Genomic DNA, 17,863 nt, shown 5'->3' on the forward strand with positions numbered 1-17,863 from the left:
TCTTATGTTATTTTATAAATGGATGTCTGTTTGTTAATATGTTTTCCTTTTATTTTTTAAAATAAATTTTTAAAAAATAAAATGTTATTCTTAGTATTTTTACTAATCACTTTAAAGCAACCATTCTTAATTTCCTACAACTTTGTCTGTAACTCTGTTTTGTTTGTACTGTTCTTATGCTATTTTATAAATGGATGTCTGTTTGTTAATATGTTTTCCTTTTATTTTTTAAAATAAACTTTTAAAAAATAAAATGTTATTCTTAGCACTTTTACTAATCACTTTACCACGTAAGGGATAATGCAATTCCTTTCAATAGCGGGCACAAGAATATGCAGTCATTACAACAAACATCTTGCTGGATATATGGCTTGCTCCCTTGGTCCAGGACCTCCAGACTTCCTTGGTGGGTATCCCCACTCCAAGGAGATGACTGGAATAACCTACAAGACTATATTGACGAGTTATAAGAGTTCAATGGTTCATCGTTTAGCCCACCATTACACAGTAGCTGAGTGGCCTGTAAACTACACTTTTAACAATCCTGGATGTAAATTTTTTCTAACAATGCCACTGAAACCTCTTTAAAGGCTCTCATAGAATTCCTATTAAATAAAAGTAAGGGTTCTATTTTGAGGGCCAACAACTACAGATACCAAGATGGCTATTTGCAGATATGGGATGATTATCTGTGGTTAACCACCAGTACAGGACATCTTAGTAGGAAGGCTCCCTTATGTTGGGAACAGAAAAATCATTCCTATTCTCATTTGCCTAACTCTACTAAATACTAAGGATGGAAATCCCCCAAACAAGGCATGCACAGCAACTTCACAGCCTGAAAACTGATTTGCAACAAACTGGTTTAATCCCCCAAAATTAAACAGGAAGCCCCCAGCGGCACTCAGTCCTGTGGAACCAATCTGTGGCCCTACCTGCTCCCTGGATGAATAGGAAAATGCACACTGGGATTTGCATGGTTACAAGGCAGAAGTGCCAAAAGTATTGACAAACCCGCAAACTTCCCACGCCTATGGTATGAATGGGCTAGAAGTGTGTTTCACTGATACGATCATTTGGCTTCTGTCTTTACCCCTTCCCTAGTGTTAGAGGATGTCATGCAACATATCAAGGCCTTAACTAACTATACTCAGCAGGTCTTAGATGAAACTGAGGCTGGTCTCTCTCTCCTGAATGAAGAAGTAAAATTAATGAGGCAAGCCGTCCTCCAAAATTGGATGGCATTAGACATTCTAACAGCAGCACAAGAGGATACTTGTGCAATTATAAAAGCTGAAAGTTGTGTGTATATTTGTGATTCTTCTGCTACTATCTCAATAGCTGTTCAAGATATCAGACGAAAGGTTAATGCCACGTCAGATTCTGAAATTCCCTGGGCCTTCTCCTTAGCCTCTTTATGGAAAACTATTACTGTCTCCTCCTGGTAGAAAACATTGTTGGCTATATTCATAATTATCCTGTTGACTTCATTATTTGGTCCATGCATACTTGTTTCTGTGGCTTTCTCTCCTCCGGACTTAAAGCTGTACATCCACCCAAGACAAGAACACCTGGCGCCTATTAAGGGCCTTTAGATAGAGCATCTGTGGAGTATCTCTGTCAATCACAACTACCACACTCTTTAGCTGGAAGCCAGATCAGCCTTTGATCTTTGCCCCTTCATGACAGGTGGGGTACTTCATCAGAGGGAGGAAATATCATAGATAGCTAAGATAGGTAAGAATACTGTGGGCAGTCAGACGGAGCTGGGCCCTTGAGAGGTCAATGCAGAAGACAACTATGGCTGGAGGCATATTCACTGAAGGCTAGGCTTCAAGAAAAAGAAGAACTACATACCCATATACTTTCCCCAGGGAAGAACAGCAGTGATTTATACTGTAAGTAGGCAACAATCACCTTGGAGTAGAGGACCAAACCTCCTTAACCCGCCCCTCCCAGGAAAGTCCTTGCTGCCCATGTGTGCTTGCCATGAGACTTGTTTCCCCATTTGATCCTCATTTAATTAATATTACCCTAGCAACTGTCCTTGTTGTATACTTACTGGTTGACCAGTTTTGTCCCACCTCACACCCATCCTATGTTTTGCCATTGGACCAGTATTACCTAAGCAACTATACTTGCAATCTTATTGATTATAGTTCTATCCTACCTTAAGCCCACCTCACCTCATGGCTTTGCTGTATAAAACACCTTTGAGAAACAGAGGGGCAACCCACTTTCCGGGCCTCCTTATATCCCTCTCAGGGAGAAGCTTTCTTTCTCTCAATAAATTTATAGGATGGTAGGTGAGGTAGGACAGGTTTTGGGTATTTTGTCCAGCAACAAGAGAAGTAACTAAGACAAGAGGCATTTCCTTGAAAGGGATTATGTAACCCTGAGTCCCCTTCTCAATCTCTCTTGCTCCTGCACCAGCTCTGCTCTCCTATACATTACCTCCATGATTCACTGCTCTGTTACAGGCCAAAAGTAACAGGGTCAACCGGTCATGCAGTAAAACTTATCAAATCATGAGTCAAATCATCATCATATCAACTAACAGAAAGCTGACATTTTCCTCTCAAAATTAGGGTAACAGTTCCCATCTTACCTCATACAAATGCTGTAAAGATTCCATTATCTAAGACATGAAGAATGCTTAGAACACTGCCTTCTAAATAGTAAGTAGATCAATAAATGTTTGTCATTGCTACAATCTTTTTCTATCACTACTGTTGTTTGTAGCATTGATTTGTTTGTTGTTGTTGGTACCAGGAATTGAACCCAGGACCTTGCCAGGCAGGCGCTTGTGCCACTGAGGTATATCCCCAGCCCCCAGCATTTTTAATTTTAAGGGGAGAATAATTCCAATTATATGTTCTAAGACACCCTGAACATTTATTTGGAAGACAAGGCACTAAAATGTGACAATTCATTAATGAATGCACTAACTGTATCTCATCCTGCTCTCTCCACATTTTTTCTACCACACAGAAAGAGCTAAGCACCAGTTTCATTTTATGTTCCTCTGTTCTTGTAACTTCGGGGTAATACTCTTAATTTCTAAATGGGGACATAAAACATCAGCTTTAATGTAAACTATGAATAAGACACAAAGCTTTTCCTACACAAAGAATACATACCACTGACCTGATATAAGGCAAAGCAGGGTCAACATGGTGGAGTGTTACTGCAATAATGTATGAAAACGTGAAAGCAGCAGCTGTCCAAATTACAAGAGCTATAGGAAGGAAACTGAGGCCTTGCTGAAACCACATTTCAAGCAGGTCTCCTGAAGAAGAAAAAACAAATTAGAAAAAGTAATTCATAACTTTCCTCCATTCTGCATTAGCCATCTACTCCCATGACCTGGTATTTATCACCTTGAGGGGCTCCCCTTCTGAAAGCATTCTCGTAACATTCCAACAACCATTCTTCTTTGCTTTTTTAGTAAATGGAACAAAGATACACCAACTGGCCACAGCCAGAAGCAGACTTGCTGTCCCATCATCCCACTCATAACCAAGAACTAGTACTGATTAGTCTCCTAAATTTCTTTCCAATCTTCTGCTTCTCTTTATCTTCAGTGCTCATACTCTAAACCATCACTATCATATGGTCTACATTATTATTATAACTTCCTAGATTGTCCTTGTGAGGCTATTAAATATACAGTTGTATTTTCATATCTTCAGGGGGATTGCTTTCAGACACCAAAATATGCAAATGCTTAAGTCCCCTTTATAAAGTGTCATGGTACTGGTATATAACCTACACATATATTCCCACATATTTTAATTCATCTCTAGATTACTTATAATAACTGCCACAATATAAATACAATGTAAATAGTTGTGATACTGTACTATTTAGGGAATAATGAAAAGAAAGAAGTCTATACATGTTTAGTACAAATGAAATTTTTTTCTAATATTTTCTTTTATTTTAATGAAAAGAATAAAAATAGAAATAAAATAGTTTCAAATCAGGCTAATAGGACGGTAACAATAATCAACTTGCTGTTACTTAGTTGAATCAGCAAATGCAAAACTTAGGGATATAGAGGGCCACCTGTATTTGGTCTTCATCTGTTTCTAGGCAAAAAGTTGCTAAAACCCTTAGAACCCTCTTTTCTATGCTAATGAGATGACTAGTGATTGACACTCTCTAGGTAACTTCAGGATGGGTGCTGACCACAGTAAAGATCCAGGCATGATTAAGAGGATTAGGACTTTCAGTCCCACCCACTGAATCTCCCAGGAGGGAAAGGGGCTATACATGCTAAAGTTATGGCAAATATTTTAATCAATCATGCCTATGTAGTGAAATGTCCATAAAAAGTCAAAAAACTGGTTTTGGAGAGCTTTCAGATAGCTGAAGCACAGGAAGATCCTGGAAGGTGGTGCGCCCAGATGGTTTAGAATATGGGCAACGAAGACAGATGGTGGTGAATGCTCACTCCTCGCCTACCTTATGGACATCTTTACCTACATCCTCTGTGATATGCTTTATAATAAATAAACACATGAGTTCTGTGAGGCACTAGAAAATTAACTGATCTTCCTGCCACTCTAGATAATTAATGAAGGGGATCATGTGGATCCCCCTGGACAGCTGATCATCAGAAGCAACTTGGGGCTTGTGAACGGTATCTAAAGTAGGGGGAAATCTTTCAGGGTTGAGCCCTCAATCTTTGGTATCTGATACTATCCATAGGCAGAAGTTGTGAGAACTAAATCAAATCAGAGGACATTCAGCTCATATACACTGCAGAACTGATTAGCAGTAGTTGGGTGAAATCTCCACACTTCTTGGTGTTAATTACTGAGTAATATAAGAAAAAAACAGTATTTCCTAAGTGTTTTTGGTTTTTCCTGAACTCAGTGCTCTTCCAGTATTGACCTCAACTAGTCTAGATTCCACCCTAAAACCTGAGCAACCTTTCTAATTCTAAATTGCCAATCTGACCACTACTCTCCTACAAAGGATCCTTCAATAGTTCTCTTAAGCTATTCCAAACTCTCTTTCCTTAACATGGTCTGTCAGGTTCTTGCATCATCTGATCTCTATAATCTTTCTATACTCACCTCCAGCTACTCTTTAGTCCCAATTCCTAGTTCTAACACTCATCTTGTTCACCATCACAAAGCACAAATATATGATCTCATTTACTCTTTTTAATAGTACTACAGAGGATAAGAGAACGACCCAAGGCCACAGGGTTGGATCACGGAAGAGACGAAACTCCAACTGAAACAATTTGATTCTTGAGTTTGCAGAATCACATGCTGCACTGCCATAACAAACGTCCTACACATTTTGAAATGTGTCACTCTCTCTTGCACACCGTCAGACCCTCATACACAGTTGCCTGTCTGGATGACTACGTTAAATGCCATCAACCCATCCTCACTACCTACCCAGTTAATTTCTATACATTTTTTTTTAAAAATCCCTACTCTTTCTGGTTCCAGCTGAGTGTCCTTGTTTTTTCCAGCAGCACCCTGTATCCCTCCAACCAAAACACTCATCACACTTACTGGCCACTAGCTTGTTTGGTTTTTATCTTTCTCCCTAGTCTTATAGCAGGAAACAACTGTTTCATTCACCACTGCATTTCCAGCTCCTACATGAGGGAGGAAAAAAAAGCACCTAAATACATATATGCCACACATCATTTCTCCCTTAAATTCCAGACTGCGAATGTTACGTAAGAGATAATAATGCATACTAGAAAAACTACATCTTTGTGCCTCTTTTTAAAATTTAATTTTTAAAAACATAGAAATACTCTTAAATTACAAGAAATTGCTCTTGTGTGTATATGAGAAAAATGTGGAGGAGCATCTTCTCATAGCGTGATGACCTAAAAGAATTTAGTATTTCCCAAGAACTTCATAAAGATGCTAGTTACTACAGTTCACCACAATCCTCCACTGTGCTCATCTTCCTTATCTCTGACTAACTTTCCAAAGAATGAAATCTCAGCCATTTTTTAAATTTGCACTTCCCATTTACTCTGATCATCTGACTTATTGCTAAATAGATATATTTACATCTTGCTAAGTAAGCTTCTTTCATTATCCCTAAAGACACTATTATAGACTTTCTTTCAAAAATTTTTTGCCTAAGTTATTATAATGTCCTCTTTTTTATACTTGTTTCTTGTCAGTCCTTAACAGTCTAACAACATTTCTTTTCTTTTAAGTAGTAAATTAATAATGCCAATTCCTTCCCAAGATCCTATAGGTGCCTTCCCTAGCATGGGTTTCTGGGACAACAATTCTCAATTTGTACAAATGTTGAATCACTTCTGTTTCCAATTAGGAACCCAGTTCCAGTATTTGCTGGTCAGCCAACCCTTGCCATGTGTTTTACGGTTTTCAACTGTGAGCTGTTATGTGGACGATCTTAATCCGGAGTATTCTAAAAGGCTTAAATTAAGGGTGAATTATTTCCCAGAGGATCTATACTTACTTTTGTCAAGCCATCTGGGCACATTACTAGGCCGGGCCAACTGTTTTAATTTTGTGGCTTCCACTTTTTAGACCATGATGTAAACTTTAACCTTGAAGCTGAGTGATGGCAGACTCCATAGTTTCAAGATCTCAGAGGGTATCTTTATTCATGCACCCAAGCCTCTGGTGAAAATGTAAATTCCTTTGTGACCTCCTTTTTTCCAGTAGGGAATTATAAGATCTTCTCAGCCTTTCACTGAGTGTGTTGACTTTTGAGAGCCTAGCTGAATTTGGGGAGAGGAGGTTCTCTAAGGCCAAGAGTTATACAATTTGACATGGAAATACTAATACTATATTCCATGAAAATGTCTCCCATTGAAACACAGGCACATGTTATGCAAGCTACCACGTGAATGGAGCCTGCTGGGTTGTGTACCTGGAAGTCACTGGGTTGTGAATTCTATTTCTCTCCCCTAATAGGTAACAGGGGGAGCCTTTGCATCACTTGTCGGTCATTATGCTGTGTTTTGCTATGAGCCAAATGTCCCCAGTGGAGATTTGCTACTGTACTGGTATACCACTCTGGACTCAGTTCCCTTTTTGACTTTTCAGCCCTTAAAATTTCCCTTTCTTTCCAACAAGAGTTGCTATGCAGTTTAAAGGGTAACTTCATTTACTTAGGCTTTAGGTGCTTTGGTAAAGGATTTTCAAAACATTTTTTCTACTGGCCCAGGTAGTGTAGGACTATAATCCAAGCACTCAGAGAGGTTGAAAAGGATTACCAAATTCAAGCCTAGTCTGGGCAACTTAGTGACTTAGCAAGAACCTGTGTCAAAAAAATGTTTTTAAAAATTAAAATTAAAGGGAATGGAGGCTGGGATGTAAAATGCAAAGGCCCTGGATTCAATCCTTAGAACCACAAATAAAAAAATTTTTTTTGTTTATCCCACTAATAAAAGTGGTACAATCCTTAGTACCACAAATAAAAAATATTTTTTTCGTTTATCCCACTAATAAAAGTACAGCCTCCTAACATTTTATTATTTTTACATGTATAAATTCTTTCTATTCTTCAAAACAGAGCTCAAATGCTGTCTTCCACACAACCTCATCTAATTCCTTTCTATCTGGAAGCAAACACCCCTTATTCTGAGAACTCTTGACTTGTACATCTACTCCAGCTCTTTCTTCTATGGTACAGAAATCTGAGAGACGTATTAAGTGAATAAAATTCTTATAAAGGGACTATTTGTCCACCTAAGAATAGTAGATGACTTTGCCCAAAGTAATCACACAATATTTATTGAAATGAAAAAAAATCTAATTCTTAAAACTGTTCTTAAATTTTCTCTTTCAATAAGTAGCACTGCCATTTTTCCAAGTTACCCAGATTCTAAGACTTCAGAGTAACCCTAAGTTCTCTCAAAGCCCTAATATACTTCACTAACTGATGGCAATTCTATTTCTAGAACCTGACACACTGTTGATGCATAATCGATAGTAACTGAAGGACTAAATGAGATAATGTCACTACCATAGGTAGTCAACAAATATTTGTTCCTCTTTTTAGAATTTGAAAGATAAATGACCTGTTTTACAAGTTCACAAAATTTCGGTCTTCAAAACTGTTCAGACCAGCACCATTTATAAATTCTAAAATCCATGGACAAAGGCAAGAGTTATTTAAGTCCACATGATCTTAAATAGTACAATTTAAACACATCAACAGTGTTCACGGACAGAGAACATGAAGCTACAGAATTATCACCGGACTATTTTTCTTTAAAGAATTGATACCTGAATTTTTTATAATGATGGTATTAACATCTGGAATTAAATAATGTTTTAATTTTAGGATACTAATCTTCTTGTGCTTTATTATACCAGACATCTTTCCCTGACTTCAAAAAGAATAAAAGAAAAAAAAAGTTTCTCCCTACAGAAGAGGGGTATAAATTAGGGAAGAATGATACCTTAGTATTAAGGAAAATAAAACATACCTAGTGTTGATGCAACGTAAAGAACACAGCTGTGAGATAAGATTTACCTAACAGAAAACAAGTCCTACTATTACTACTTTCCAACTGCATGATTTCAAGCAAGTTACTTAACTTCTGAGTTACAGTATTCTAATCTGTAAAACAACCAAATCCTTAAAGAATTGTTCCTTGGAGTGGAATAGAACAAGCATAAAATATAATAATGAATCCCAGCACTCCAGGAGACTGAGGCAAAAAGATCATGACTGTACTTAACCTAAACAACTTAAGGACTTAGCAAGATCCTTTCTCAAAATTTAAAACATTAGCAAGGAGTGGGTTCAGCCATTCATATATATATGTAAATTATACATAATGACAGTTGACATTAATTTTGTACACTCATACATAACCACCTATATGGGGTACAACTTCTATATATGCTTTCTAGGTATAAATCACCTTGTATCCATATCTCCTTAGGCTGTCCACACTGTTGTTTAAACTAACAGCTGAAATAGTTTGCCAGTCTGCCAATGACAATTGAGAAATTTAAATGCAGGCTTGATAAGAAAGTTAACTACTTGCCCATGTAACTTCAAAGCTGACGGCCTGATAGAGTAAGTCCTAACTAGCAAAATTAGAATTTTTACGGTAGGGGCTGGGGATTTAGCTCAGCGGCAAAGCGCCTGCCTGGCAAGCGCAAGGTCGTGAGTTCGGTTCCTGGTACAGGAGAAAAAACAAAAAAAAAAAAGAATTTTTACGGTTAATAGTTTAAAAAAACATTTTACATTGCCAGGCATGGTGGCACACACTTGTAATCCAGGCATCCAGAAGGCTAAGGCAAGAGGATTACCACCAATTGGAGACCAGCCTGGGCTACACAGTGAATTCAAGACGAGCCTGGACTACACTGTGAATTCAAAGCCAGCCTAAATTACAGAACGAGACCCTGTCTCAAAAACAAACTTTTAAAATACTTTTAAAAATTCAGGAATAAACTTTACATGGCACTAACAGTGTTTAACAAAATGTTCTTGCACCTCTTATTTTCTGTGCTTTCTTTGAAGATCCATGAATCAGAAATCCAGTTAACTTTTTTCACAAAATTATAAAACCACTGGTAATAAGATTAACTTCTGCTGTCTCCTTTTAGTGGTGGCTTCTAAGATATAAAAAAACAAATTCTGAAAGTTCCAAGTAAACAGACAAAAGCCCTGAGCTGCTTACAGGGGTCCAAAGAACCACTAGGCCCAAAGCAAAACATAATACGCAACAGTTATTTTCCTAACTTCTAACCTGGCCTCCTGACAAACACATTTTCTAATAGTTAAATACTAAAGAATCTAGAAGACTGTGAATTTTATTTTTATAAATTACTTGGAAATGAGAAACGGATAATGCAACACAAATTCTAGAGTTGCATTTGGGTACAGATTTATAAATTAAAACTGTCTTTTCGATGCATGCTACAGTAAAGCACGACTGTGGGAATACAAAGGAACAGCAATTTCCTTTCGGTATTTGGACCACTCCCTCCCTGCCATACAATTTGAGTTCCGTGTGAATAGATCATCAAGGACCTGAAAGTGTTACCTCGGTTCACAAACTCAATTCTCTCCACGATTCCGGTCGCAAACCAAATTGGTCGAGAACAGAGTCAAATTTCCCCATGAAGTCAGCATTGGACCTAACCGCTGAATTTGATTCGGTTCACGACCAGAATCCTAGAAAGAACTAAGTTCGTGGACCGAGGCAACTCCCCCCACCCCTGCTCCCACCACGCAGCACAAGCCCAGAAGTGCTGCCGTAAACTCAGACATTGTTTTGGGGGGACTGCGGGCAAAGTTGTAGGCATCTCCTCAAGCAAAAGCCGAGGAATTACTGAGACGGCTGCATTTTTCCGCTAGGATGCGGCACTGAAGTAAAGACCCTGGCTTCGCTTTGTCTGCTGCGAAGGACAGCTGCGGGGCACCATTTAGGGGAGGCGGGAGTGGCGACACCGGGGGACCGGGCAAGGAGACAGGTGGGGCAGCGACCTGAGGCTTGGCGATCGGTGGGCACCTACCGCTCCCCTTGGATCCCACGCCCGCCGGCCCCTCTCCGGCGCCCCGCAGGGTGGACCCCGCAGGCAGCGAGGGTCCGGGCTGCCTCGCGCGCCGGCTACCCGGGTGGACTGCGTTGACCCGGCTAGGACGCGCACACCTCCCGGCTCCCGCTCCCCACCCTCCGGCACGCCGCTCTAAAGGGAGAGCGGGCGGGGGGTGGGGGTGGCAGGGTGCGAGGCAGTGCAGTTCCCGCACCCCACCCTCCGGCCTACCTTACCCAGCTGACCCCGGCAGTAGAGCCCGGTCCTCTGGAGCCTGCCCGCCGCTCGCAGACAGGGCGGGGCCTGCGCGCGCTCCCGAGCGACCCGTCCAACCCCGGGCGCGCCGCCGCTCCCTCCTACCCTGTCTCTCTTTACGGCAATCGCGAAAGTGTCGTGAACGTGCTGCCGCCGATCGGAGACACTGAGTGCCCCAGAGTCGGAGTTATTTCTAGGAGCGTACTTGGTGGGGTCAGGGTAAGGCTGCGGGCGGGGATCGGCTTTGAGAGACAGGAGTGTTGGTGGGGGCTTTTGCTCCAGGAGATTGGAGCGAGGGCTGGAAGCTCCGCGGTGGGAGTTACGGTGTAGCTGTGCTGGGCTAGCCGGGGCGGACGCGGTCCTTCCTCCTCGCGCAGGGTGGCCTCGCGCGCGGGGTTGTGGGGACGGCGAGGGGCGAGTGACTGTCCCTCCGGGGCTCTGGAGACGGAGGTGGCGGAGCCTGGCGCGGGAGCCGGGGAGCAGTGTGGGAGCGGAGTCCGGGGAGCGAGGGCCGCCGCTAGCCGGTGCGGAGCGGGTTCCGGGGCCAGGGCGCTGCCTGCTTGGAGCCGACCTTGCCTGTCACGTCCACACCCTCCTGCCCCGGTGCACCTCAGTCCACAAACCGGCTAGCATCCTGCGCCGGCTTTGACTTACTTTTGGAATACGCTGGTGGTGTTTTGTGGCTGGGCCTCACTTCTTGGTCAGCAACTTTTCTAGAAATTTCAGACTGTATTGACAAGCTCTGAGATTCCCAGCGAGGTTTATTTCACCAGTATTCTCGGAAGGAGAACAGACAAGAGGGTTGCTGGTATTTGCCGGTGTTCCCGGGAACGTTGGAACGAATGCGATCTTTACATTTAGCCGTGTTTGTTTTTTCCAGTTTGGTGCTTGGCAGTTTTGTCGTTTTACATCATTAGGATTAAATACATGATTTTTGCCTAAAGTCTTGTAGTTGATCACTGAATCTATATTATGACAGTAAGCAAAGTAGTAGTTGCTTTTCAATGAGTATTAATGTTCCATTTGTATCTGTTCAAAATACTCAGTTCCTACTCAGGAACTGGTAGGAATGTGACCAAATACGTGTGTATTGGATTGACTGACTCAAAGCACAATATTGTGAAAAGTGCATTTAAAATATTACCAATTTAGAATCTTTGACGTTCGCATAAAATCCGAAGAATTAGTTATAAAAGCTGCATATTCATTCTGTGCTATGAAAAACTAGTTAAAAGTCCTTGTACAACTTCATTACTCCAAGAACTAAGTTAGATAATCTAAGTTAGATAAATAAGTTAGATAAAGCTGGCAGAAGCTACCATTGTGTTCTTTTTAAGGATCATGCTGTGCGATTCTCAATAGAAAATAACCTCTAAAATGCTAGACTTTTGCTTTTTTTTTTTTTTTTTTTCTGCCCCCAGGAGAAAATTATTTCCTTTTTTAAAAAAGGACAGTTTCACTTCAGCAAAACACGGATCCAGGTTGCATTGCACAGTACCATTTTTTATTCCAAGTCCGTTGAAAAGGCTTTTGTTTTTGTTAACTTACTTTATGGATCATTTGTAAAATAATATTGAACTTAATCCTGTGATCCTACTATTTTTATTTTCTTTCTTTTTTTCTTCCTTTTTTCTCTTGTTCTTTATTTACTCCCTTTCCTGATTGTGTTGACCATTAGCATTTTCCCTTGTTAGTACCGTGAAGGGGAAGACCTCTGTACTACCCAGTTCCCAGTGAAAGGATTGTAAACATAGTGCTGAATCAGTGCAGATCAAAACTTGGCACCCTTAGACATGGGGTGGAGGAGTGGAAATTCTGGAATTTTACACAACAGGTTGGATGTTGTGTAAGTTTACCTTATGCTCTGCTCAGCAACTAGAGTTTTTTGGGTTTTGTTTTATGTTTATTTAAATGTGATATGTGTTAGATGTTCACTGTGCTGAAGTCCACAACAGGAATGAAGTAGGCAGGATGCCATTACCTTCAGCTGCCATAAAGACAAATGGTCTGCATGATGGATTTTTTGAGACCTATAAATTGTAATTTTAGTAAATGTATTCATTAGTTATGTGATTATATTTTTTGTACTTTTGTTGGTCTTTTCATATAATCATCCATGCCGGCACAAAGAAAATGCCTTGTCAGACCATATGTCTTCTTTGGATTCTCAAAGCAGTTTATGGACAGCATGGTATATAGCTGTATATAAGATTACCCCCAACCCTTTAAGCTTCTTGGGTTATAGAATGGTGTGTTTGTTTTTCTTGAAATTTCTATAGGGTCTAGAACAACTAAGAGTGCTCGTTTAACATTAAATGAATCATATTTGATTACCTACTTAGTGCTAGGTACAGTATGGGATTGTGGGAAAAGAATGTTAACAAAAGAGGCATGGCCCTTGCATTCGTGGAGCTTACTGAGCAGTATGTGAAAAGAACAAAACAAACCAGGTCAACAGGCAGAAAACATTCAGCGTGATGAGTGCTGCAAAGGGAGCAGAGCACTAGAGCCAGGTTATTTGCAAATGGAATGGTTGCAGTCACTAGAAGATTTCGATCAGTATTATCATAAACTAAATTACAGGTGATGGAATTTTTTTTACAGTTTAAAATATTTGCTTATGTGATATACAAAAATATATCCTGTTATCAATTAAACTGTAGTCCAAAATTGTAGGTTTTATTATAAACTCATTGGTGGTTATATCAGAATTAAACATTAAATTTTTTAATGAAATTTTTCATTCTATGAGAATAAAATCTCGTCTTTGCCACAGTCTGTAAGCTCTACATTCCTCTGACTCTTCAGATTTCATGTTATCCTGCTTTTCCAGCCCTTGTGATTTCTCAGATATATGAGAACAAGACAAGTTTTTTCCTGCCTCATGGACTATTCTTTCTCTTGCTCTTAAGAAGTCTGGTTTCTTCTTTCCCTAAGTTTGGTATAAAAGCTAATTCTTCAGAGACGTCAACAACTGTTTAAAGTGTGTACTGCAAGCTATTTTCTGGCTCAACGCTCTGTTTTCTTCTTAGTGCCCATCAGATCACTGTGTAATGTTACTGCTTGTTTACCAGTTTTTAGTTATTTTCCCACTGGACATGGGAGCTGAAGCTATGCCTGTCTTGTTCATTGCATCCAGCTATTGCCTGAATGCGTATTGAACTTGGAATCCATTTTTTCTTAAAAACTTGGCTGGTAGGTAAGTTTTGAGGCTAGCCAACAATAATTTTAATTCTTTACTTTTTTCTTTTTATAGTTCTTTGTACTGTGATAAGAAAAGATACTTTCTGCTCAGGCTTTTTGACACAGGCCTGACTCCATATAAAATTCTCAAGTGCTTAAATAATTTTTGTAATAGTTATATTTCCTTTCCTTATTTCCATTCCCTTGTCGTTTGTTCCTTTCACCATGTACAATAGCCCTGATCTTCCTGTTGTAGCCACCGGCTCCCATGTTGTACTTACTTTGCATTTTCTAAAATTTAAGAACTTACCTTTTCTGAGATGATTTTCTGAGATGATTTTTACTGCAATAGAAAAAAATGAGCCAGGCAGGGTGGTGCACACCTGTAATCCTAGCACTCAGGAGGCTGAGGTAGGAGGATCATTGCAAGTTCCAGGCCAACCTGGGCTACAAAGTGAGTTCAAAGCCAGCCTGAACTGCCCAGAGAAACCCTGTCTCAAAAAAGACCAAAAGAAAGAGAGAAAGAGAGAAAGAAAGAGAGAAAGAGAGAAAGAGAGAAAGAGAGAAAGAAAGAAAGAAAGAAAGAAAGAAAGAAAGAGAGAGAGAGAGAAAGAAAGAAAGAAAGAAAGAAAGAAAGAAAGAAAGAGGGAGGGAGGGAGGGAGGGAGGAAGGAAGGAAGGAAGGAAGGAAGGAAGGAAGGAAGGAAGGAAGGAAGGAAGGAAGAAAGAAAGAAAGAGCGGGCAGGAGGAGGGAGGGAAGGAGGGTGAAGCAGAGAGGGAGAGAGGCAGAAACGGAGAGAGAGAAAGAAAGAAATGGAAATTGGCCTATGGAAGTGTCAGCAACCTCTCTGGCTATTTGTATGTGTCCAAAGCAAAGTAGCCTGAGCATTTGTACGTTAGAGGCTACCTGTATCTGAGTATATTTACAGTGTTGTTGCTGATAGCTTCATAGACACAATGTTGTCAAGTTGAAATGTTAGCAAGGAAAATCATCAAAAACTCATTGTCTCTTTTCATGTATTAATTACATAATGGCTAAATCTAGAAAGGTTTGTCAAAATATAGATTTTTCTAAAGGAAAAAATAAAAGGTTAAAAATATCTAGGTCGGGGAGGGGGGTGGCTCAGAATGAAAGGATCAGTGTGTCAACTAGTCCTGCCAAATGTTCACATTTAAAACCGTAAGGATCAGTTGCTTATAGCTGTTCGATGCCAAAAGCAGGCTCGAGGTATCACCTTTTTTTTAATAGGAGGAGAATGGAACACGGCAACAATAAACTACAAATCGACTAACTTTTTATTCTTCTTCCAAGTGCAGTTGCATAAGAGCTGATTATAGCTTACCTAATATGAAAATGCATCATTCAATTTGATTGTAAAAAAATTGTATACTGTAAATCTAAGTGTTTTGGTCATTATCAGTGCTATTTGATTTCAAGTGATCTCATCACAAATCGTTTAACATTATATAAGTATTTGCTGAAACAGTTTTAATGAATAGGCCTGTGATGCAGTTGTGAGGAAGAATTCTTTGAAATACTAAGAATTTAGCTTTGATTTGCATTTTTGGTTTGAAATATTAAGTATTTTTATTTTGGAGACCCATAGTTAGTTAAATTGTGGCATTGATTCTTTTGAGATTTTAAAAATTACTTGACGAAGTTAGCTTGACTACAGTGACTATTTTCTGAGCTAATTGTTGAAGTACATGATTGATAGAGGTCTTTGATACCACCTTAAGTCATTAATAAATTAAAATTTTGGAAGTGGGTATTTATAAGGAGGAAGGAGGATATAAGGAGGAAGTACTGGCCTATATACGGGCACCAATATTATATCCACATGTCTAGCCTAGCCTTGTTTGAGTGTTCCTCTGCCCCCCCTACACACACATACACGCACACACACCCCTTCCCCAGCCACTGTGTGGGCTTTTTCTTTTCCACCACTCTTACCAAAGCAAAATAAACCAGATGCGCACACATACACACACACAAAGGAGGAGTGACAGTTGGACATGATACTAGATCGAGTGTTGAGATGTCGCATACACCATCACGTTCTATACTCCCATAGTGCAGTTTCTGGAATTCATACTGCTTTCTGGATCGTTTTCAGCCAGAAGATCCAAGTGTATCTTTCTTGATTCAGTGCCACACTCCTTTTTTTTTTTTTTTTTTAGTTCAATTAAGATTATTCTTTTGTTGTTATTTCTGTCTGTGTATCTGTCTGTCTTTCTCTTTCTCCTTCCCCCCTCCTCCCCTACCTTCTCTCTGGGTTTCTGTTCCTTCTATGCATAGTGAGTTTCCTGCAAACCCCTATCTTTGAAATTTTCTGCTTTCTAGTCTTTCTGCTGTGGCTTCTAAATGGTGGCTTGAAATTTTCATCTCTTAAACTCCAATCTTTTAAACATTTCTACTTAAAAGTTTATGCATCACTGGGTGCAATAGTTCATGACTATACACCTAATTACTTCAGAAGCTGAGGCAGGAGGATTGCTTAAGTCCCAGAGTAGGAGACTAGTCTGGGGAACATATGGAGACACTGTATCCAAAAAAAAGAAAAAAGCGAGAGACAGAGAAAGAAGGAAGGTGAGAAAGAGGTATTGTTGATCTGACAGCGTAGCTTGGTGGTAGAGGGCTTCTGTAGCATGTGAGAGGCTCTGGATTCAATCCCCAGCACTCCCAAAAAACAAACCAAACAAAAAGGAAACATTCCTTTTAAAAGTTGAGTGTGTATCTTATCTCCCTATGCTTGCTTCCAATTCCACTCTGGTGCTCCAAAAAAACAAAGAACAGAAAGGGATTTTCTTCCCAACTTTTCCTTTTGACAGTAGGGCCACTAATCTCTAGCTACTGATGTTATTTTTAAATAGTACTAGGGATTGAGCCCAGGGCCTTCACACAAAGCTACATCCATAGCCCTCTTTATTTTAAAAAAATTTATTTGTTTGTTTATTTATTTTTAAATTTTTGTGGGCTGGACTTTGTGGTCCTCTGTCCTCAGCTTCCTGGCATACTCTGTTACAGGCTTGACTCCTTTCTCTTCTGCTGCCTCGCTTCTTGTGTCTAATCCCTATTTTCTGCTGATTTCTCCTTCTAAAATAATTCCTAAGAAATTATCTATAGACTTGACTGTTTTCTGTATTTCCATTTTTACCACCCTACTCTAGGCCCTCACCACTTAAAACTATTGAGATCATGTGCAAATTTTAAAATATTCTTATAGTTATTTCCTTAGTTATAGTTAAGTGTGTTATCTAATCTTTTCTAAATCAAGTGAAAGTACTTCAAGAATTAAACTCAAGTCCTTTATTAACGGTAATCATTTAATCTACTTACGTTTGTTTTTTTATTACTTCCCCCATCATCAGGTCACACTGCTGAAAAATACTACCTTTTACTTTTTTTGCTAATGTTACTCCCAACTAGAATACCGTTTATATCCACTTTCACCAATAGGTTTCATTTTTCAGCTCAGCTTAAACAGAAACCCTAGGTTTGTTTTAATACCATTTATAAGGTGTATGATTTGGACAGGTAAATTAGCCTCACTGTGCCTTAGTTTCTTTTTCTGTAAAAAAAAAAATGAAGGTAATTAATAGTGCCTACCTTCTAGGGTTGTTGTGAGGAATAAGTTAGTTCACATATAGAAAGTACTTAGTTTTGAGTACTATAATGAAAATGCTCCATAAATGTTGGGGATTTTCATTAAATAAAAATCTAGGTTAAGACTCATTTCAACTAAGTCATTCCTCTGATATTAATACTAAACTGTTACCTTGGAACATCAATTTTCCTGTCTGTCTATCTATCTATAACTGGAAGTATTGTGAGATGGAAAGATGTATGAATCTAAAGGTCAGACAAACTAAGGTAACAGGAAGCATGACTATTAAAGTCCC

The 17,863-nt window shown here is 39.5% G+C and overlaps 2 protein-coding genes across 4 annotated transcripts in view; one reads left to right on the forward strand and one right to left on the reverse strand.

Moving 5' to 3' along the window:
• Dram2 (DNA-damage regulated autophagy modulator 2) overlaps positions 1-10,842 on the reverse strand; it is a 39,907-nt gene extending 29,065 nt beyond the window's left edge. The window contains exons 1-2 of one of the 2 annotated variants that reach the window (XM_005388938.2): positions 10,760-10,842; positions 3,148-3,289 (exon numbers count right to left, since the gene is read on the reverse strand). In XM_005388938.2, the coding sequence (XP_005388995.1) occupies positions 3,148-3,275 (128 nt within the window). In that variant the 5' untranslated portion in view covers positions 3,276-3,289; positions 10,760-10,842. Of the gene's footprint in view, positions 1-3,147; positions 3,290-10,754 lie in introns of both variants that reach the window. The other variant, XM_005388939.2, reaches the window with a different exon arrangement.
• Positions 10,843-10,912: 70 nt separating this feature from the next.
• Cept1 (choline/ethanolamine phosphotransferase 1) overlaps positions 10,913-17,863 on the forward strand; it is a 39,497-nt gene continuing 32,546 nt past the window's right edge. For both annotated transcript variants that reach the window (XM_005388937.2, XM_005388936.2), the window contains exon 1: positions 10,913-10,997. The gene's annotated coding sequence lies outside the window, so the exon portion shown is untranslated. The remainder of the gene's footprint in view (positions 10,998-17,863) is intronic.

The sequence above is a fragment of the Chinchilla lanigera genome, unplaced genomic scaffold, assembly GCF_000276665.1.
Source record: "Chinchilla lanigera isolate Chin_1 unplaced genomic scaffold, ChiLan1.0 scaffold00034, whole genome shotgun sequence".
Lineage (NCBI taxonomy): Eukaryota > Metazoa > Chordata > Mammalia > Rodentia > Chinchillidae > Chinchilla > Chinchilla lanigera.